Below are 21,630 nucleotides of genomic sequence, written 5' to 3'. Positions count from 1 at the left end.
TTAATGTATAACACAATTGGGGCTTTAGAAAGTAGGTGAATTATTTACATATAGTGAAGAGGATTTCCAGTCATGGTATGCATTAAACTGTAATGGCACCAGCCTTACAAAGCGACACTCTGTTCTGGCTTAGAGGTGGGTTCCAAACGGGAGATCCCCCTCTGTAAGGCCCATATGACTTGACTCCATTGAATAATCATTCTGTCCATGCTGTAGTCCCTGCTGTAATGGACATTAGCTCTTTAAGAACTGACTTCCTGTTGAGCTTTTGGTGGACTTGTGTTTATATGTAGCAGCCAATCAAGCAGAGCTGTAATGTTACACATTGGATTGAGACAAGAGGCGGATTTCAGACTACCTCAGACTTCCATTAGACAAGGCAGATAAGGTGTAGATCATAACTCTACCGTAAAAGAACAGAGCTAAATAGCAGTCAAGAAAATAATGGATTTACCAAGCATTACCTAAAGTTGATGTCCCACAAAAAACATTTATCAGGTGACAAATGTATTATCACTGCGGGTCCAACCACTGGGACCCCAGTGATCCAGAGAATGAGGGTCTCGTGTACCCTGTTTGAATGGAGCCAAGGTCACCTATGCGCACTACCGCATCGCGCCATTCTCTTTCTATTGGACTGATGAAGATAGCTGAGCAATGTACTTGACTATTTCCATCAGTCTCATAGACAATGAAGGGAAAAGTAGTGCATGCGCGTGAACAGGGGAATAAGGACCCTCATTCTCGTGATGGCTGGTGGTCAGCAGCGATCATACATTTAACATGTAACATGGATGACAAACAATTACAAACATTTTAGTTTTGTTTTTAATATATATATATATATATACTGCATATATATATATATATATATATATATATATATATATATTTATACATTATCCACTACTTCATCCTTTCAAATTGCATTTTATGTGTTTTACTAAAAGGAATTCCATGACAGCTAAGTATAAAATTAACTTGAATTAAAGAGCGTTCAGTAAATGGTCAGACTCAACCTTGCACAGGGATAATGTTCAAAGGGCGTTTTGTCTGGTAAACTGCCATATTTCTGGATATTTTATGTGTTTCAAAACAAGCCACTCGACATTATGACATTAACCTTTTGTCTAGACAAAGTGAAAGTTTCATTCTCTGAGGTTCAGTGGCTTCTAAGAAATAAATTCTTAGCACAATCAAATATAGCGATTGGATTTGTATTGATCAGTTACTACAACCTCTTGGCAAGCACAGATGACGAGTGCCAAGAAGCAGGGAGGGATCCGTTATATCATTATAAAGCTGTCACAAAATAAAAAAGACAGAGGTACAGTCAACTGAAAATATGTTTTAAATATCATTGCTCTGCATCTGACACCTTCTCCCCATAGTGCACAATTCTCACCCAATAATCAGATCACGATAAAGTATTCAGCCTGTATGACCAGAGTAAGTAATATTAGGACATATGGGAGGCACTATCCCAATTTTTAACTTATGCTGCAACAAAAGCTTCTCTCATCTCTGCATTGCTCACCAGACTGGCCAATCACTTAAGCCTCATGCATTCTTCCATTGGCCGTCGTATGGCCGTTAATGATAGATCCGTGATACACGGATGGCTTCCGTGTGCAGTCCGTTGTTTCACGGACCAAATCAATGAAAAGGCCGAGGCTGTTCCGTCAAAAACGGACATGATTAGGACCTGTCCTATTTTTGACGGAACGGCCACATGGTTCGGTTAAAACAACGGAAGTGTGCATGGCCCCATTGAAATGAATGTGTCAGGGTGCTATCAGTTAAAAAAATGGATAGCACCCTGAAGAAAAACACTAAAGTGGGCATGAGGCCTAAATATGTAATTCTGTGTCACAAAAACATTCCTTATGTGACAATAGGCCATCTCTGTTGCTCTTTTTTTGCCAATAGACCTAATATAATTATAGGACTAGATATACATAGTGAGCTGAGCTCTTACGGTCAGGGTCTTTTGTCTTTTAGTTATATGTTGGCTTTAATAATACAACATAATACACTAAAACCCCTTTGAAGCGATGACCCAATATGGTCTTCCAGAGGGATGGTCTTCTCGACCACATAAAAGTAGTCCAGTACTATAAATGATAATTCACAGTTGGGGGCCCTATGACAGATTTTGCATTGGGTCCAGGACCCTCAAATTACCGCTCTGCCTGATATCCAATTGGAAAGAACTTCTAGGAAATCTATTGTTCTCAGTCAATCAACATTGCCTTTAGTGCTCTGAGAAAGCTAATTGACTGAGAGCAGTGGTCAGACAAAGCTCCGATAAATGCTTCTCCCAAATATCCCTTTGTCCTAAACCATCATCCTCTATGCTGTAACATAGTAACATAGTGAGAACTAAAATAAATAAACGAAATAATTCAAATTGTATTGATTTTTCTAAGTACTGCAGTACACTCCATTTTTTACTTTGATTGCCACCTTTAAACCTGCTCTACTTTACATTACTTTCTTGTACACTGGTGCCCAAAACTAAACTGTACACAATATTCACTATGCGGCCTTACTAGTAATTTGTAAAACAGTTTTACTATGTTCTTGTCATGTGCATCTCATGATCGTATTTGCCTTGGCAGCAGCTGCCTGACACTGGTTGCTACAGTTCAGTTTACTGTTAAATCATATCCTTAACTTTTTCATGTCAGTTTTACCCACTGTTTTTTCCAATTAGTATGTTATGGTGGCATTCATTTACCAGGTACACATTCCTTATATTTATTGGTGTTTAACCAGTTTAGGTTAAAGTTTACAAAAAATTTTTTTTTTCTAATACAATACATTTTTTTTGTATTTTGTAAAAAATATATACAATAATCCCCACCTAATTTGTATCCTCATAACTGTCATAACATGTACTATAAATATATGCACTTATTTTAAGCCAGCAAAAAACATTGTAAAAAAATATGTGGTGTTTTTTTTTTTTTTTGCTTGTCCCCCCCAAAAAACATAATCATCTCTTCTCCTCACAATTCTCACATTTTTATTACAAGCACCGTACAAGCTTCATGTGGAAAATTAAACATTGAGTATGAATATTCTTTATACAATTCTTAACGCAAACTTGTCATAGAATGAGCCCCATTGATGATATTTTTATATGGTAACATTGGACCCCGTGTAATAACTGTAAATAAGGGGGCACAGACCTGCCATTATTTAATGAATAAATAAAAATCCTTAATGTAATAGAGCACATGTAGTTCTATTTTAATTTGGTCCCGACACCCTATCTTGTAGACCACAGCCGCATGGGAATGCCCTGTTTGTTAACAGACATTTTGTCCATATGAATAGGCCACAAACAAAAGTCCCGCTGGATATATCCCACTGTGGAGAAGATGTACATAAATAAATACATATCAAGTACATGAGGCTAGTGTATGCATTTAGAAGAGAACTAGGTAGGACTGTTGTGCTGTTTTGTTCCCCCTAGGTGGCTTAACACTAGAAAAGTGGCCAGTCCAGCCTGAGTTAGGCCCCATGCACATGGCCGTGCTCGTAATCACGACCCGCGGGACGCATTTTCGTGCCGTGCTCCCATACAAAGTATGGGAGCACGACCCGCAAAATCAGAAAAGTAGGAAATGCTCCATATTTCCCGGCACGGTTCTACGGCACAGACACCTTTGCGTAGCGCTATGGAAAGGTGTCCACGGCCAATAGAACTGGACGGGTCCGCAATTACAGAGTTTTTTACGGTCGTGTGCATGGGGCCTTAGTATGTAGTGTTATATTATTGCACTGTAATGTTGTGACTGTTTCCTTGGACAGGTGTTTTGATGGTTGGCTCACTGGCAAATCAAAATGTAGGCGCTGGGATGTGCGGCCTAGATGCTATTTTGGATGCATTACCACGCTATAAAAGAGTGAGGATATCACAGCGTTGCTACAGTGTGTCCTGGTGCTGGGGACGGTGCCCAATCTATAAAATAGTAGTGCTCCCACCATGATGTGTTCAGTGTTCGGGAGGAAGAGGTGGAACCTGGGTTGTGTCACAGAGAGAGGGGTGCTGCAGAGCTGTGTGAGGAGTGTTTAATACCATCTTACCCCTGCATAGGTCCAAAACACCACCCAGGCCCCCCACCATACACATGACAAAACATCATATTCCATAGTCAACCATCTGCTGATTTGACCAAAATTTGAGTGATGCTTTGAAAACACTTTCCTCAAACTCTCAAACACATATAATACTATATTTTGGCATACCAGACCCAAATTGAAGAAAATGTACCAGACTAAAATTGGCAGAAAAAAATTATAAATGAATAGTATTAGTGTACTGGAATGCACTAGTTCTAATTAAATTTGTGTTCCTGTAGTTTATATGACTGCTTTTACAGATTAACCAGCTAAGTAAATCATCAAATCCGTCAGTGTTATTTAGCACAAAACAAGACTTGTGTAATTCTTCTGTAAGCTTTTTTAGACAGCACATAAACAATATGTGTAGTATGTTGTACTCTATCTAGCTACTGGAAAATTACAATATATTCTTCCATAATAAGGAAACCATTATTCTCGGCTTAAAGTAGAGCTCCACCTGAAGAATTTGTAGCATAAATAGAAATGCTCTATTTTCATGTTATTTATAACGCCTTTTAGTTACAGGACTAGCAGTGTTGGACTGGGGTGCCTGGGCCTGCCAAAGTAAATTATTCTTAGGATCCACTATCAATTGGTATAGAACACGTATATGTTTACTTTTAACTGCTGTTATGTTATTCTGTTATCCAGGGGCGTAGATAAAGGCTCATGGGCCCTGGTGCAAGAATTCAGCTTGGGCCCCTCTACCGCTCCCCAACACCACCAGACCCCTGTGCGTGCCTATGCCCAGCTGCCTTGCCCAACAGCCCCCATGGATGCTCCCACAGTATAATGCCCCCATAGCTGCCTCCACAGTATAATGCCCCCATAGCTACCCCCCCCCCACACAGTATAATGCCCCCATAGCTGCCCCCACACAATATAATGCACCCATAGCTGCCCCCACAGTATAATGTCCCCACACAGTATAATGCCCCATAGCTGCCCCCCACACAGTATAATGCCCCCATAGCTGCCCCACATAATATAATGCTCCCATAGCAGCCCCCACAGTATAATGCCCCCATAGCTGCCTCCACACAGTATAATGCCCCCACACCGTATAATGCCCCCATAGCTGCCTCCGCACAGTAAAATTGCCCCATACAGTATAAAGCCACCCATAGCTTCCCCCACACAGTATAATGCCCCCATACAGTATAATGAACCCCATAGCTGGCCCACACAGTATAATGCTCCCCATATCAGCCCCCACTGTATAATGCCCCCCATATCAGCTACCCATACAGTATAATTCCCCCCATATCAGCTCCCCATACAGTATAATGCCCCCCATATCAGCTCCCCATACAGTATAATGCCCCCCATATCAGCCCCATACAGTATATTGCCCACCATATCAGCCCCCCCATACACTATAATGCCCCCCCATATCAGCCCCCATACAGTATAAGGCCTCCCATATCAGCTACCCACAGTATAATGCCCCCCATATCAGGCCCCCATACAGTATAATGCCCCCCCTGCCATATCAGCCCCCCATACAGTATAATGCAGCCATATGTGCATAATAGAAAATGAATAAAATTACTTACTTATCCCAGTTTCCATGCCGGGTGGAGGATCCTTCTCCTCCTTTGTTCTGTGCTATGAGTGACTCGGCGCAGACTGGCACGATGACGTCACTACATTGCGCCTGTCTGCGTCAAGCCGCTCAGGGCACAGTGAATGCTGGAGCAAGGAGCCGTTAACGCCTTGCTTCAGCATTGAATGGAACTGGGACCTCGGTGAGTGACTAGCGACCCCCCGGAGGTCTTCACACGACCCCCCAGGAGGTCGCGACCCACAGTTTGTAATGTATTCTATTGTGCAGCTTGCGGTGGAGAGAGGGGGGCTGTACTTTAACGGCCCCCTCTCCACTGCAAACACAGACATCACAATACAATACAATACATTACGGGCCCCCTCTGCAGCTCACCTGCAGGATCTTCCGCACCGGCTCTTCCACGCTGGCTGGAACTCCACTCACGTGACATCCCGGTCACATGGTGCAGTGAGTGTACTAAGTGTCCGTAACGTCTAAGGAGAACGGCCCGTAACCAGGAAGCGCCGGAGAATTTATTTAATCATTAGTGCGCTGTGTGCCAGTGGGGGCCATGTGGGCGACTGCTGCGACCCCTATAGCTACGCCACTGCTGTTATCATTGTGCATAGAGATTATATCATATTGGCTCCAAATTAGCTTAAATGGGATTATCTTCTGCTGGACCTTTGGGGCCTATTACTTATATTAGAACCTGGGCCCCTCCAAGGATCCACTAGTTAGGGGCATCTGTCACAGATCCGGCTGAATATACCAGAAACAATAGCGCAGCATTCATAGTAAAACCATAGACACCTGATGCAAACCGACGGAACCCATTAAAATCAAAAAGTTCCGTTGACTTGCCAGTGGTATATGTCGTGGAACAGAACCAGCGATTCTGAGATTCTGATATTTTCGTTGTTCTGCTGCTCTGATGGAGCAGAACAACAGACACACCAACAATCCGGAGTGTTAGGCTATGTTCACACGCAAACGTAATATACGTCTGAAATTACGGAGCTGTTTTCAGGCGAAAACATCTCCTGAATTTCAGACGTAATTGCTCGTACTCGCGTTTTTCGCGGCGTCCATTACGGACGTAATTGGAGCTGTTTTTCAATGGAGTCAATGAAAAACGGCTCCAATTACGTCCCAAGAAGTGACATGCACTTCTTTGAGGCGGCCGTCTTTTTACGCGCCGTCTTTTGACAGCGGCGCGTAAAAAAAAAGCCAGTGTGCACAGAACATCGTAACCCCATTGAATTCAATGGGCAGATGTTTGCCGGCGGTTTGGAGCCGTATTTTCGGACGTAATTCGAGGCGCAAAACGCCCGAACATACCCTTACTGTGGATTTTCCCTTGTGCCATATGTACTAGTTTTCATTAGGCTTATCACGTTTTGGAATTACCCATCCCCTAATAACATTGGTGTGTGATGACCCTTTTGGCATAAATACTTTTTGAAAGCTGTTTAATCGTCAATAATGGCTGAGTCATTAAAGGGAACTTTTTCAAGTTGAAGCATGTTATGGAGCAGGATGATTTGAGCAAATTGATAAAGATTCAGTATATCTTGAATTTTATTCCTGCTTACTCTGGGTTTATGAATCCAATGGGCGTTTCTTATCAGTGATTGACAGCTAAGGCTGTATATAAACTCATATGAGGAAGACTGTCAATCATTGAGTCACTCCGCCCATTAGACTTATTAACCCAGTGCTAGCAGCATTTTACATAAATAAATTACAAGCTATACTGAATTTGTCTCCACAAAACTAGATATCAATCTAATCAGCTCCTCCTGCTTTATTGATGCTGCGGTCATCGTGACAGGTTCCCTTTAAGAAAATAATTAAGTCTGTGACCTCCATTATTGATATCACATCTATTATATGTATAGCATAAGTTACTGGCACTTCATTTTTACTCGGGTACATGGTCTGTACGCTGCGGTGTATATACACACAGAGAAGGAGAATTGACAAGCATTACCAGAACACAATTAAGGCAAATTGATCTAGTAGTTTCAATGTAATTAACAGGGACACATAATATATTATCTGACAATCTTGGGAACATTATGTTCTAAATTGATGCTGCATGTAGTACTGGAGTTTCATGAGATTATACAGTACGTGGCTTCTATGGGTTAGGTACAGTATAACATAGGTCTATTATACAGCTATACATACCCTGCATTGATTTCTATTACGGGCATTGAATATGGAAGACAATGATGAAGTTTGACTTGTGTCTGGCTCCATGTTGAAAGCAGACTTCCATATAATTTTCATTACATGTTAACATTTAGTTTTAATATAGACCGTACATGGTAAAATGGGATTAGCCTGAAAGGGCATAAGGGTATATTCACATGCGGCAGATTTGTTGCAGTTTCTGCAAATGTCCCCTTCATCTGAACAGAACTTGCAGAAATCGATGTGCTCTCACCTCGCCAGAACAACCCCGTTTAGATGAATGGAACAGATTTTAAGGAACAGAAATGTCTGCAGCAGATCGGTCGTGTGTGAATTTCCCGATAGACGTTAGAAGTAAGACTGGAAAGTTGAGGAGCAGCTCAGTCCGCCACTATTGACAGGGTCTATCACATAGCGCATTTGTGTTTATTGCCTGAACATCGTGTAGTTAAAATATTTTATGTGGCCAAATGATCCTGAGGGTACGCAATAAAAATGGATTACATAACTGTAGAAAGGCGAACTTAGCAGTCACCCTGGAAAGTATAATCTGACTGTACTCAGCTACCTTTACTTTAATAAGGTTACACAGTTCAGTGGAAAATGTGCAGAACATACAATTATAGGTCTATTGCCATCTCAGACATTTATGGCATATTCAAAGGATATGCCATGAATGTCCGATCAATGCGGGTCCCGCCCCTACAACAGGGTCTCCTGACACCCGTCTATAGCTGGGCTCCTGCCACTGAGTTATGAGGTGGCCAGCTTTTCTGGAAAGAATCAAGCACTGCTGTTTCCAGAAGCACCCGGCCACCCAGTGACAGTGGGAGAAGGTAGAACAGGGTTCAGGGGGCCCCATTCTAGAGATAGGTGAGGGGACCAGAGGCAGTATCCGAATCTATCGGACATTTATAACATATCCTGTGGCTATGCCATAAATGTCCGAGATAAGAATATTCCCTTAAGGTCATCATAAATAGAATGTTTTCTTAAAGGGATACACTACATAAAGCGCATGCTGTGCAAACTGGTACATATTTGGATAACACAGATGTATTAAAACTGGTGCAAAAAAAACATTTAATAGTTGACCATAGCAACCAATCAGGTGAATTCTGTCAGTTTCCATAGGGCCTCTGAAAAATTACTAGGTGGAATCTGATTGGTTGAGATTGGCAACTCATTTTACAGTCTTCCTTTGCATTCGTTTTGATGCATCTCCCCCGCAGTTTTTTTCTCGGAGCTCAAGACATACTCTCATTTCCTAATATAATGTTATAGGCCAAACCTGTGCTGTACATCAGTCCCTTTTTTGAAGGCACAGCGGTTCCTTTGGCTTTTTCTCTGCACAGCAGTGCTACCGGCCAACTGCTTTGCAATGAACTGTAACACAGCTCGATTTAACTAACATTGTGTCACTTTCATTCTGAGAATTGGTGGGGTCCTGGCAGTTGGACTCCCAGCGAACAGGACGTGATGGCATATCCTATGGCATATGCCATCCCTTCTAATGCCAGGCTTACACTAAAAAATAGGATATGAAAATGTACGCATACTTTATCAGTGACAGAAACAGCCTGTATCTCTATAACTTTAGACCATTTAGGGGTGTACGCAAGGACCAGGGCTGGATTATAATTGGAGTTTCCGCTCCAGGCTTCGCTATCCTGCTGGCTAATGCGGCTGCCAGCAGTCCCCGCTGGCTCAAGAGGCCTTCACATATCACATACAAAGGGCAGCACTGACGGGGCAAGGGAACCATCAGTTCCCTTTCCACTATTCAACGTTTTCTTATGATGCAGGCAGCGCAATAACATCATTGTGCCACCTGAGTTGCTACACTGAAGCAGGCCTGTTCAGAAAAGAACAAGCCTGCATCGCTGATGGATGGCGTTGGAATGAGGAAAAATGAGTGTGCTTGTTGTAGGGTGTGGCACAATCTATAGGTGGCACTGTGGCAATATATAGAGTACCTCTGTGGCATTTTCTACAGGGGCCACATTGGCACTATTTACAGAGGGCACTGTGGCATTATCCCCAGGGGGCACATAATGTCTGTGGAGAGAACGGGTTCTGAATGAGCGAAGTGTCAGAGTGGAAGCAGGGAACGATGCACTGTGGGAAATGTAGTTTAACTAACAACATGCCACAAACAAGGAAGTGCAGAAGCACAAGTAGTGCCCATCACAAATATCGGGTGCCTTAATAAAGAACAAAACTGATCTAAAGGTACTCAATTGAAATTTATTTCCACAGGGCATCTGATTTTACATCAAGTTTTACCATTTTTGAACTCCCGGAAAACCCCTTTAACTACTTGGATTTACTTTAGTTTGATCAGAACCAAGCTTAGAAAATCACCCTGGAGCCGCTGTCAACCGAGCCGTCAGTGCAGTTCACTAAAGAATTCGGCTCAGAACGGCTTTCTGCAGCTTCTATGCTGTGAAACATAGAAGCTGCAGAAGTGAAACTGTACAAAAGGGATTTTTATCACTAAATAAATGCATTTAAAGAGGCTCTGTCACCAGATTTTGCAACCCCTATCTGCTATTGCAGCAGATAGGCGCTGCAATGTAGACTACAGTAACGTTTTTATTTTTAAAAAACGAGCATTTTTGGCCAAGTTATGACCATTTTTGTAGTTATGCAAATGAGGCTTGCAAAAGTCCAAGTGGGTGTGTTTAAAAGTAAAAGTCCAAGTGGGCGTGTATTATGTGCGTACATCGGGGCGTTTTTAATACTTTCACTAGCTGGGCGCTCTGAAGAGAAGTAACATCCTCTTCTCTTCAGAACGCCCAGCTTCTGACAGTGCAGATCTGTGACGTCACTCAGGTCCTGCATCGTGACGGCCACATCGGCACCAGAGGCTACAGTTGATTCTGCAGCAGCATCAGCGTTTGCAGGTAAGATCGACTTACCTGCAAACGCTGATGCTGCTGCAGAATCAACTGTAGCCTCTGGTGCCGATGTGGCCGTCACGATGCAGGACCTGTGAGTGACGTCACAGATCTGCACTGTCAGAAGCTGGGCGTTCTGAAGAGAAGAGGATGTTACTTCTCTTCAGAGCGCCCAGCTAGTGAAAGTATTAAAAACACCCCGATGTACACACATAATACACGCCCACTTGGACTTTTACTTTTAAACACGCCCACTTGGACTTTTGCAAGCCTCATTTGCATAACTACAAAAACGGTCATAACTTGGCCAAAAATGCTAGTTTTTTTTAAATAAAAATGTTACTGTAATCTACATTGCAGCGCCGATCTGCTGCAATAGCAGATAGGGGCTGCAAAATCTGGTGACAGAGCCTCTTTAAAAAGACATAAGGTGAATATAGCCTTTAAAGAGGCTCTGTCACCAGATTATAAATGCCCTATCTCCTACATAATGTGATCGGCGCTGTAATGAAGATAACAACAGTGGTTTTATTTTGAAAAACGATGAATTTTGAGCAAGTTATGCACAATTTTAGATTTATGCTAATTCGTTTCTTAATAGACAGCTGGGCGTTTTTTACCTTTTTACCAACTAGGCGTTGTAAAGAGAAGTGTATGACGCTGACCAATCAGCATCATACACTTCTCTCCATTCATTTTTAGCTGTAATCGCAGCACAGCGTAATCTCGCGAGATCACGCTGTGCTGTCACATACTCCCACATTAACTTTACCAAAGTGTCTTGAGAGTGAATAGACATCACCTCCAGCCAAGACGCGATGTCTGTTCACACTCCCGACACTTCGGTAAAGTTCTGTGGGACTTAATCACAGCACTGCGTAATCTCGCGAGATCACGCTGTGAATGACAGCACAGCGAGATCACGCTATGCTGTGTGAGTAAGTTCTACAGAAACTTTACCGAAGTGTCGGGAGTGTGAATAGACATTGTGTCCTGGCTGGAGGCAATGTCTATTCACTCTCAAGACCCTTCGGTAAAGTTAATGTGGGAGTATGTGACAGCACAGCTAAAAATGAATAGAGAGAAGTGTATGATGCTGATTGGTCAGCGTAATACACTTCTCTTTACTTACGCCCAGTTGGTAAAAAGGTAAAAAATGCCCAGTTGTCTATTAACCCTTAAAGACGCAGCCTTGTTTTGGCCTTAAGGCCTTATTCACACGGACGTGTCCGTTTTGTGCGTGCAAAAAACGATGCGTATGGTGCGTGGCTGCGTGATTTTCACGCAGCCGGCATCATTATGACACTCTGTTTTTATGTTTACAAACAGAAAAGCACAAGGTGCTTTTCTGTTTTCATTCATTTATTTTACTACTGTAGCGCGCATCACGCGCGGCACCCGGAAGTGCTTCCGTGTCCCGAGTGCGTGCTGCGCGAAACACGGGCAAGTATAGGACATGTCGCGAGTTTCACGCAGCGCACATACGCTGCGTGAAATTCACTGACAGTCTGAACGGCCCCATTCACTAACATAGGTCTGTGCGACGCGCGTGAAAATCACGCGCGTAGCACGGACGTATAACACGTTCGTGTGAAAAAGGCCTTAGGCTCAGAGCTTTTTTTAAAATCTGACATATTTCACTTTATGTGGTAATAACGTCGGAATGCTTAAACCTATCCAAGCAATTCTGAGATTGTTTTCTTGTGAGGCATTGGGCTTTATGTTAGTGGTAAAATTTGGTTTATATATTCAGTGTTTATTTGTGAAAAATTGCAAAAATTAGAGAAAATTTAGAAAAAATAGAATTTTTCTGAATTTAAATGCATCTGCTTGTAAAACAGACGGTTGTACCGCCCAAAATAGTTACTAGTTCACATTTCCCATATGTCTACTTTAGATTGGCATCGTTTTTTGAACATTCTTTTATTTTTCTTGGATGTTACAAGGCACATAAACAGCAATTTCTCATATTTTTAAGAAAATTTCAAAAGCCATTTTTTTTTAAGGTACCTGTTCAGCTCTGAAGTGGCTTTGAGGGGCCTATGTATTAGAAACCCCCATAAAACACCCCATTTAAAAAAACTAGACCCCTCAAAGTATTCAAAACAGCATTTTGAAAGTTTATTTTTTAACTCTTTATGCATTTCACAGGAATTAAAGCAAAGTGGAGGTGAAATTTGCAAATTTCATTTTTCTTGCTGAATTTCAAATTTATTCCATTTTTTTCTGTAACACAGAAGGTTTTACCAGAGAAACACTAGTAAATATGTATTATACAGATTCTGCAGTTTTTAGAAATGTCCCACATGTGGCTCTAGTGTGCTCGTGGACTAAAACACAAGCCCCAGAAGCAAAGAAGCACCTACTGCATTTTGGGGCCTCTTTTTTATTAGAATATATTTTAGGCAGCATGCCAGGTTTGAAGAGGTGTTGAGGTGCCAAAACAGTAGGAATCCCCCAAAAGTGACCCCATTTTGGAAACTGCACCCCTCAAGGAATTAATGTATGGTTGTTGCTACCATTTTGACCCCACAGTTTTTACACAGCACGTATTTGAATTGGGCTGTGAAATTTAAAAAATGACATTTTTTCCAATAGAATGTCATTTTTCATCAAAATTTCTTATTTTCCCAGGGAACAAAATACCCCATTTTGTTTCCCAATTTCTCCTGAGTGCAGCAATACCCCATTTGTGGTGATAAACTTCCGTTTGGGCCCATGGGAGGAATCAGAAGGGAAGGAGTGCTGTGTTCTTTGGAGTGCAGATTTTGCTGGATTGGTTTTCGGTTGCCATGTCGCATTTGCAGAGCCCCAGAGGTATCAAAGCAATGGAAACCCACCAGAAGTGACCTTATTTTGGAAACTACACCCCTCAAGGAATTCATTTATTTGTGTTGTGATTTTCTGGTGCGAAGTCATGTATGCAGAAGCCCCTGAGGTACCAGTACAGTTGAAACGCCCTACAAGTGACCCCGTTTTAAAAACGACACCCCTTAAGGCATTCATCTAGAGGTGTAGTGAGCATTTTGACAGGAGACATACACCCCATAAACTGTAATGTGGGTTCTCCTAAGTATGGCAATACCCTACATGTGACTGTTAACAGCTGCCTGGGTACACAGCAGGGCTCAGACGGGAAAGACGAGGGGGGATAAGCTGTGCGGAGTGCATCAGGGTAAGTAAAACTGGGGTAGATTGAAAATGAAGGGATGTATGATACATTTTAAAACACTCTTTCCCTGGTTTTTTGGGACACGTGTCGCATAAATTTGTCCTTCCTTATCCCCCTCTTATAGCAGACTTTGCATCTCTTTTGACTTTTTCCCTTTTTGAGAGTTTGGAGAACTTCTCCTGGAAAGTGTTGCCCTGGTACGACGCGTGTGGCCTCGCTTCCAGAAGTACTGGGTGTCCCCCTTCTTGGTCCCTAAAGATTAGGTTCTTGATAACCACCTCTTGAAATTCCAGGAAAGTTTCTGTCTGTCGTGTACATAGATGTAGCACGTACACATTGTAAAATGCCATCTGTATGATGTGCACGGCCAGCTTCTTACAGCACACCACATGGCGCTGTAGGGCTTCAGGACTTGATCTGACAAGTCCATCCCTCCTATGTACCTATTGTAGTCCAGGGTGCAGTCTGGTTTGGGGGTCTCTGTACTGGCACCTCGTCCTGGTACATGGGTACTTGTGTGGCCATGTACTGTTGTCAATACAAGGACATCTCTCTTGTCCTTGTACTTGACACACAATATATTGCTGCTAGATTGTGCCCTGCTCTCACCCCTTCTGAGTCTTAGGGAGGCCTCTCAGATTTCTTATAGCAGTGCCGCATGCCGCAGTACTTCTGGAAGCGAGGCACTTGAAGAGTGGGGCGCTGGTATAAAAATTATCCAGGTAGAGGTGGTAACCCTGGTCCAGCAGTGGGTGCACCAAATCCCACACAATTTTTGCATTAACTCCCAGTAAGTGGGGGCATTCTGGGGGCCTTCCCTTCATACATCCTAAATTTGTAGGTATACCCTGATGCACTCTCGCACAGCTTATACATCTTCACGCCATACCTTGCCCTCTTACTCGGCAGGTACTGGCGGAGTTGAAGCCTCCCTTTAAAATGTACCAAGGACTCATCAATAGAAATACACTTCTCGGGGGTGTATGCTTGGGAAAACCGGGCACTGAAATGGTGTCAAATAGGGGTCTCTGTTTATACAAACGGTCAAAACTGGGGTCATCTCAGGGAGGGCACTGCTCATTATCGGCATAATGTAAGAAGCGAAGTATTGGCTCATTTTAATTGTTTTTTTAGGTTCCAGTTCAGTTCTGAAGTTGCTTTGAGGGGCCTATATATTAGAAACCCCTATCAAACACCCCATTTTAGAAACTAGGCCCCTCAAAGTATTCACAACAGCATATAGAAAGTTCATTAACCCTTTAGGTGTTTCACAGGAATTTAGAGTAAAGTAGAGGTGAAATTTACATATTTATTTTATTTGTCAGAAAAAACTTTTTATTCCAGTTTTTTCTGTAAAACAGAAGGTTTTACCAGAGAAACCCAACTCAATACTTATTGCCCAAATTCTGCAGTTTTGAGAAATATCCGACTTGTGGCCCTAGTGCGGTAATGGACTGAAGCACCGGCCTCCGAAGCAAAGGAGCACCTAGAGGATTTTGAGGCCTCCTTTTTATTAGGCACCATGTCCGGTTTGAAGAGGTCTTGTGGTGCCAAAACAGTGGAAACCCCCCAAAAGTGACCCCATTTTGGAAACTAGACCCCTTGAGGAATTCATTGTAGTTTTCATGGGGTGCATGCAACTTTTTGATCAGTTTTTATTCTATTTTTAAGAGGCGTGGTGACTAAAAAACAGCAATTCTACTATTGTTTTTATTCTATTTTTTTTTACAGCGTTCACCGTGCGCTATAAATGACATATTCACTTTATTCTGCGGGGCGATACGATTACGGCGATACCATATGTTTATAGTTTTTTTTTATGTCTTATGGCGTTTGCACAATAAAATACTTTTTGTAAAAAATCATTTACTTTTTGTGTTACCTTATTCTAAGAGCCAGAACTTTTTTATTTTTTCATCAAGAAAGCCGTGCGAGGACTTATTTTTTGCGTAACGAACTGTAGTTTCGATCAGAACCATTTTTATCTCTTCTTATTCCATGTTTTGGGAGGTGAAGTGACCAAACAATTGTGATTCTGGGATGGTTCATTATTTATTTTTTTTGGCGTTCACCATGCGGGATAAATAACAAAATAATTTTGTAGTTCAGGCCGTTATGGACGCGGTGATACCAATTATGTATAGTTTATTTGTTTATTTTTATTAATAATAAAGGACTGGTAAGGGAAAAGGGGGGATTTTTACTTTTAAAACTTTTATTTTCTTATTTTTACACAACTTTGTAAAAATTTTTTTTAACTTTATTACTTTGTCCCACTAGGGGACTTGAGGGCAGGAGGCCCTGATCGCTATTCTAATACACTGCACTACATGCGTAGTGCAGTGTAATAGAGCTGTCTGCTACTCGCTGACAGCAAGCATAGTGGGTCCTGACTTTGTCAGGACCCACTAGGCTTCTGTAGATGGCATAGCTGGACGCCATAGTTAGGCGTCGGGTTGCCATAGCAACCATCGCTGCCCGCTATCATGTAGCGGGAGGTCAATGGTGTTTTAACCCCTAAGAAGCCGCGATCGCTATTGAACACGGCTTTTAAGGGGTTAATCAGCGGAGACACAGCGATCGGTCCCCGCTATAGGAGCTGCAGCAACTGCTGTACGAGACAGCAGCTGTCACAGCTCCTGTATGTGTCGGGAAGACGGCCGAAATGGCCGTTCCTCCCGTGACGTACTATTCCGTCATGGAGCGCGAACGCTATGGTTACCATGACGGAATAGTACGTCACTGAGCGCGAAGGGGTTAAGAAACGAATTAGCATAAATCGAAAATTGTGCATAACTTGCTCAATATTGATCGTTTTTCAAAATAAAAACCACTGTTGTTATCTACATTACAGCGCCAATCAGATTATGTAGGAGATAGAGCACTTATAATCTGGTGACACAGATGTCTCACATTCCTAGATTCTCTAGGTAGATGACAGCTCTACTGAATAGTCCTACAAAAATGGTCAATCTGAGTCAATCTGCCTGAAGATATTTATCCAAAACATTAAGAACTTTGTCCGATATAAAACGCTTGAGTAATTCTTAATTGCAAAGTTCAGTGTTTCTGTTCTTGTCTACATTATCATTGGTTCTAAAGAGGTATTCATATCTTACAACTTTATGGCATATTGGTAGGACATTCTATAATATTATAATTGTGGAATCTGACCCTCTGGGACCCCTGCCGATCCTGCAAATAAAGGGGCAACTTCCTTGCACTATCCCTGCACAGAGGCGCTCTCCGACACCTTCGGATGGAACTGCAGCACAGCTCCATTCATGTAGCATTGTGGCCCCTTTATTCTCAGACTTGTTTGGGGTCCTGGCAGAAAAATCCTTAAAACAATATTTCGTTTCAGAGGTGCTCTTTTTTGGGAATATACTATTCACCATTGCCCCTTTAGCATTGCCATATATCTCATTATGGGTCACCTGCTTAGAACCCACCATTGCCCCTTTAGCGTTGCCATATATCTCATTATGGGTCACCTGCTTAGAACCCACCTCTGTTAGCTGCAGCTGGGAGCCATGGCCAATGCAGCTCTATAATTCGGGAGATAGTGGGGGAGATTTATTATATATTCGGCACCATACAAACTGTGTGCCTGATTCTACCCCAGTGCAGCGTGCGCCATTGTTTTAATCTTTTCCCACACAGCGCCGTACATTTACGGCACTGTTGAGATGTAGTTGTCATATCCTGTATTACGTATACTACCGAGTACATGACGCATTCCTAAACAAACAAAGATTTAAGAGAATAAGAAGACAATGATGCTGTAAAGTGTTTAAGGACAGGAGCAATAGGATGAAAAGTAACAAGTAGAAGAACATAATCGCAGAAATCATGAACGCGTCACTGAGATGAATGAATGCCGAGAGAGAGAGGACAATCGTGGAAGAAACACTATTCATAAGGTTATCATGAGTCATAACTTGACTTAACGGCACTTTATAATACTAATGACTTGTTTTTACAGTAAAATATACAAATATATGAGAGGAATGGTCACATATATCTGGAGTCTTGAATAGCATCTTCTGCTTATCAGATAAAACTATTGAGACAATGTATTTGCGTGATTCAATAGGTATAATAAATGCATTTTACATGACAACTTATTTCGATATACCGTATGAGCCAGACGGGAGAGTTTCCACAAAGAGCAGTCCTTGCTCAACACATCTATGTATTACATGGTTGCCGTTTCTTTTGAAATGGGCGACCATAGAACGATTCCCCTGGCAATAACAGCTTATTGCTATCGATTAGAGAAACCAAACATGCGGAAATCTATTGATTGCCAATGTGGCTTAAATTTGAGTATGGGCTGTCCATAGAGCAACCCTTTTAAAGCATCTGCCCTTTCTTTATAGTGTATACACTGGTATATTACAGAGGTTTATTACACAACAAAACAATACTACAATGAGAACCCCTTTAGCCTTCACTGCAGTGTTACTTTTCTGGCAGCCCACCACACCATCCAGGCAGGGTTGGACTAGCCCACCAGAGAACCAGAGGAACCTCCGGTGGACCTAGGCTCTAACACAACAATAGGCCTTAAAGGCCCAGCAGAAGACAACCCCATTTGGAGCTCTTTGGAGCCAATCACTTGCCTCTAGGGTCTATTTCTTATGGGTTGATTCACAAATCACCTATTGATACTATGTCCTGTTTGTACAATGATAACAACAAGGACTACGATGAAATGAAAAGTGGACATGTATATGTTTTTTATAGATGAAGGGTGGGCCCTCAGAATCATCTCCTCTGGTGGGCCCCAGGAACCCCAGTCCAACGCTGTATCCAGGTGCCCATGCAGCAGATAAAGAGGTGGTAGCACTAGTATATAATGCAGAATCTGAACCTCCCAGTGCCATAGATCGTTCAGCATAAATTTCATATTTAGGTGAAGGGATACTTGCTGTCTATCTCACCTTCATGGCTAACTATATATATATATATATATATATATATATATATATATATATATATATATATATATATATAACACTGGCATCTCTTTAGTTGCAGTCCATTCGAAGACCAAATTTTCACAGTGAATATATTAGAAACTTAGAACATCTCACATCCAGTTATATCCTCAAATATCCCCTTACAGGTATCACCCACATTCATATGTCCAGGTTTCTTGGATACTACAGTAGTATTCCTGTGCAATTACTGCAGATTATTTGTCATTTGTCCCTGGCTCAGAATACAATTCATTCTCTTGTTCTATATGCATTTTGTTGATCAACATCACCAACTCCAGTTCATACAAGAAATTCATCCCTGCATTTATTTCCTCATTTTACACTATCTAGTCTTCTCACTGATTATTAGAATGAATAGAATTTCATATGTATAAGCAAAGAACATCAAGATTTAAATCTCTCTTTCGATTTATCTCCTATTATATGATAAGTAACACTGAGAATGGGTGGATTACCATAACTTCTATCCATTAAATAAGGACGCAGACTTAATAATCGGACAAACTAAATATATAGAGAGAAAGATTAGATGATAGATAGATAGATAGATAGATAGATAGATAGATAGATAGATAGATAGATAGATAGATAGATAGATAGATAGATAGATAGATAGATAGATAGATATGAGATAGATAGATAGATAGATAGATAGATAGATAGATAGATAGATAGATAGATAGATAGATAGATAGATAGATAGATAGATAGATAGATAGATATGAGATAGATAGATAGATAGATAGATAGATAGATAGATAGATAGATAGATAGATAGATAGATAGATAGATAGATAGATAGATAGATAGATAGATAGATAGATAGATAGATAGATAGTTTAGATACCAGAGCTGGTACCATCCATGTTTACCTTTATACTGCATTGCTACATTAATTAATGTGTTACTTATGGCACGCTCCCATGCCTTTCCCCCTCTAGTTCTACTTTTGCTGCTTACCTTTATGAGATTGTGTCCAGCTTTGTACCCAAGTAACTTCTCTCCTTTAATGCCAGGGGGTAAACTGCCAGTGGAATATCCATGCCAAGCTACCACATAAGGATTGTCAATGGTAATCCAATACTTCACATCTTTTCCAAACAAATTAAAGCATGCTTTAGCATAGGCTTCAAAAACTCCCACGAAAGACTCATTGACCCATCCACCATAGATATCCTGTAGCCTCTGAGGAAGGTCCCAGTGGTAGAGGGTTACCACAGGTTTTATGCCTATCTCCTTCAACCTGTCAATGAGTGCCCTGTAATAAGTATACCCTGCCTGGCTTGGACCAGCGTCTGTCCCATTAGGGAACAACCTTGACCAAGAAATGGAGAACCTGTAATGTGAGACCCCTAAAATATGGAGGGCTGCTGTGTCCCTGTAGAGGTTGTTGTAGCTGTCACTGGCCACATCTCCTGTGGCACGTCCATCTTTGTGGCAATGTGTGTCCCAGATTGAGGGTGCCCTGCCATCCTGCTGCCAGCCACCCTCCACCTGATAAGCAGCTGTGCCTACTGCCCACATAAAGTCCTGGGGAAAGGTGTCATAGAGGAACAGGTTATCTTTAGGGAAAGGCAGCCTTGAAAACCTATGCCATATATTGTCTGCACTCCCAGGGAGCCAGCAACCCAGTGCGAGCCACACCACCAGTGCCCTCATGATGAGAGGTCTTCTTAAGGAGGAGGAGGAGGATGATAAGAAGCTCCAGCTGTCCGCTCTATATATCACCTGCCCACCATGAGCTGTGAGCAGTCACCTATAGCAGAGTGGAACAAGCCATTAATAATTAGCTCAAGGAGCTCATCAACTCCAGAGCTTCCTCCTCTGCTGTGTGAAACCGCAATGTTCAATGCAACATACACACTGACAAGTAGCTCTCTCCTCCTCCTCCTCCTCCTGACTGTGACACATTCTTATTACACTCAGGGATGCAGGGGCACACAGAGATAACGTGCACCAGGTATAGCTGCAGCAATAAACAGGCACAATAGCGGGCACAGTGAGATGAGCAGAGTTGATAGAGTACACAGAACTCAGCCATGGATGAAGACATCTCACAGTACTAGATGGAAGTGAAGATTATGCGTCAGACAGGTACAAGGTTTTTTATTGCAATGGGGCAGATGTACTAATGTGTCGGCAGCTTGAACGTGTTATAAATTGCACCAAAATCTGGTGAAATTTGGTGCAATTCTTGTTAAACCAGATGTCTGCTCCTCACTAGAAACTTATTACAAGTGTTTCAAAAAATGACGTGGTCTTACTGAAAAGAGGGAGTGACTTAAGATGTGCCATCGTGCGCCAAAAAAACTGGCACAAAACTATTCGCAAACTAACCCAAATCAAAGGCGGTATAAGGAGAAAAGCGTCTAGCAGGTCAAGTAAGGCCTTATTTACACGAGCGTTGCACACCTCGGACGTGAAAAACGACAGTTCATCCGTGCTCGGCACTGCGGGACGCGATGTCTCGCATCCCCCATAGATGAGAGTCTATGGAGGGATGCGTGATGCGTGAAAAGATAGGACATATCCTATTTTCCCACGGACCCCTCACACGGTCCGTTGAAACAACGGCTGTGTGAACGGCCACATCGAATTACATAGGTCCGTGGGACAGCCGATGTTTAACACGCTCGTATGAATTAGGCCTAAGGTGCACCAAATTTATCATAC

General features: G+C 42.1%; 1 protein-coding gene across 1 annotated transcript in view; it reads right to left on the bottom strand.

Moving 5' to 3' along the window:
- The window catches only part of KL (klotho), a 36,460-nt gene extending 15,696 nt beyond the window's left edge, over nucleotides 1-20,764 (bottom strand). Inside the window, exon 1 of the mRNA XM_075851708.1 lies at nucleotides 19,918-20,764. Within this exon, the coding sequence (XP_075707823.1) occupies nucleotides 19,918-20,616 (699 nt within the window). The 5' untranslated portion in view covers nucleotides 20,617-20,764. The remainder of the gene's footprint in view (nucleotides 1-19,917) is intronic.
- Between the last annotated feature and the right edge of the window lie 866 nt (nucleotides 20,765-21,630).

This window comes from Rhinoderma darwinii, chromosome 2 (assembly GCF_050947455.1).
Source record: "Rhinoderma darwinii isolate aRhiDar2 chromosome 2, aRhiDar2.hap1, whole genome shotgun sequence".
NCBI classification, from domain to species: Eukaryota; Metazoa; Chordata; class Amphibia; order Anura; family Rhinodermatidae; genus Rhinoderma; species Rhinoderma darwinii.
The sequence above is the reverse complement of the archived record's forward strand: the minus strand, read 5'-3'. Positions and strand labels throughout refer to the sequence as shown.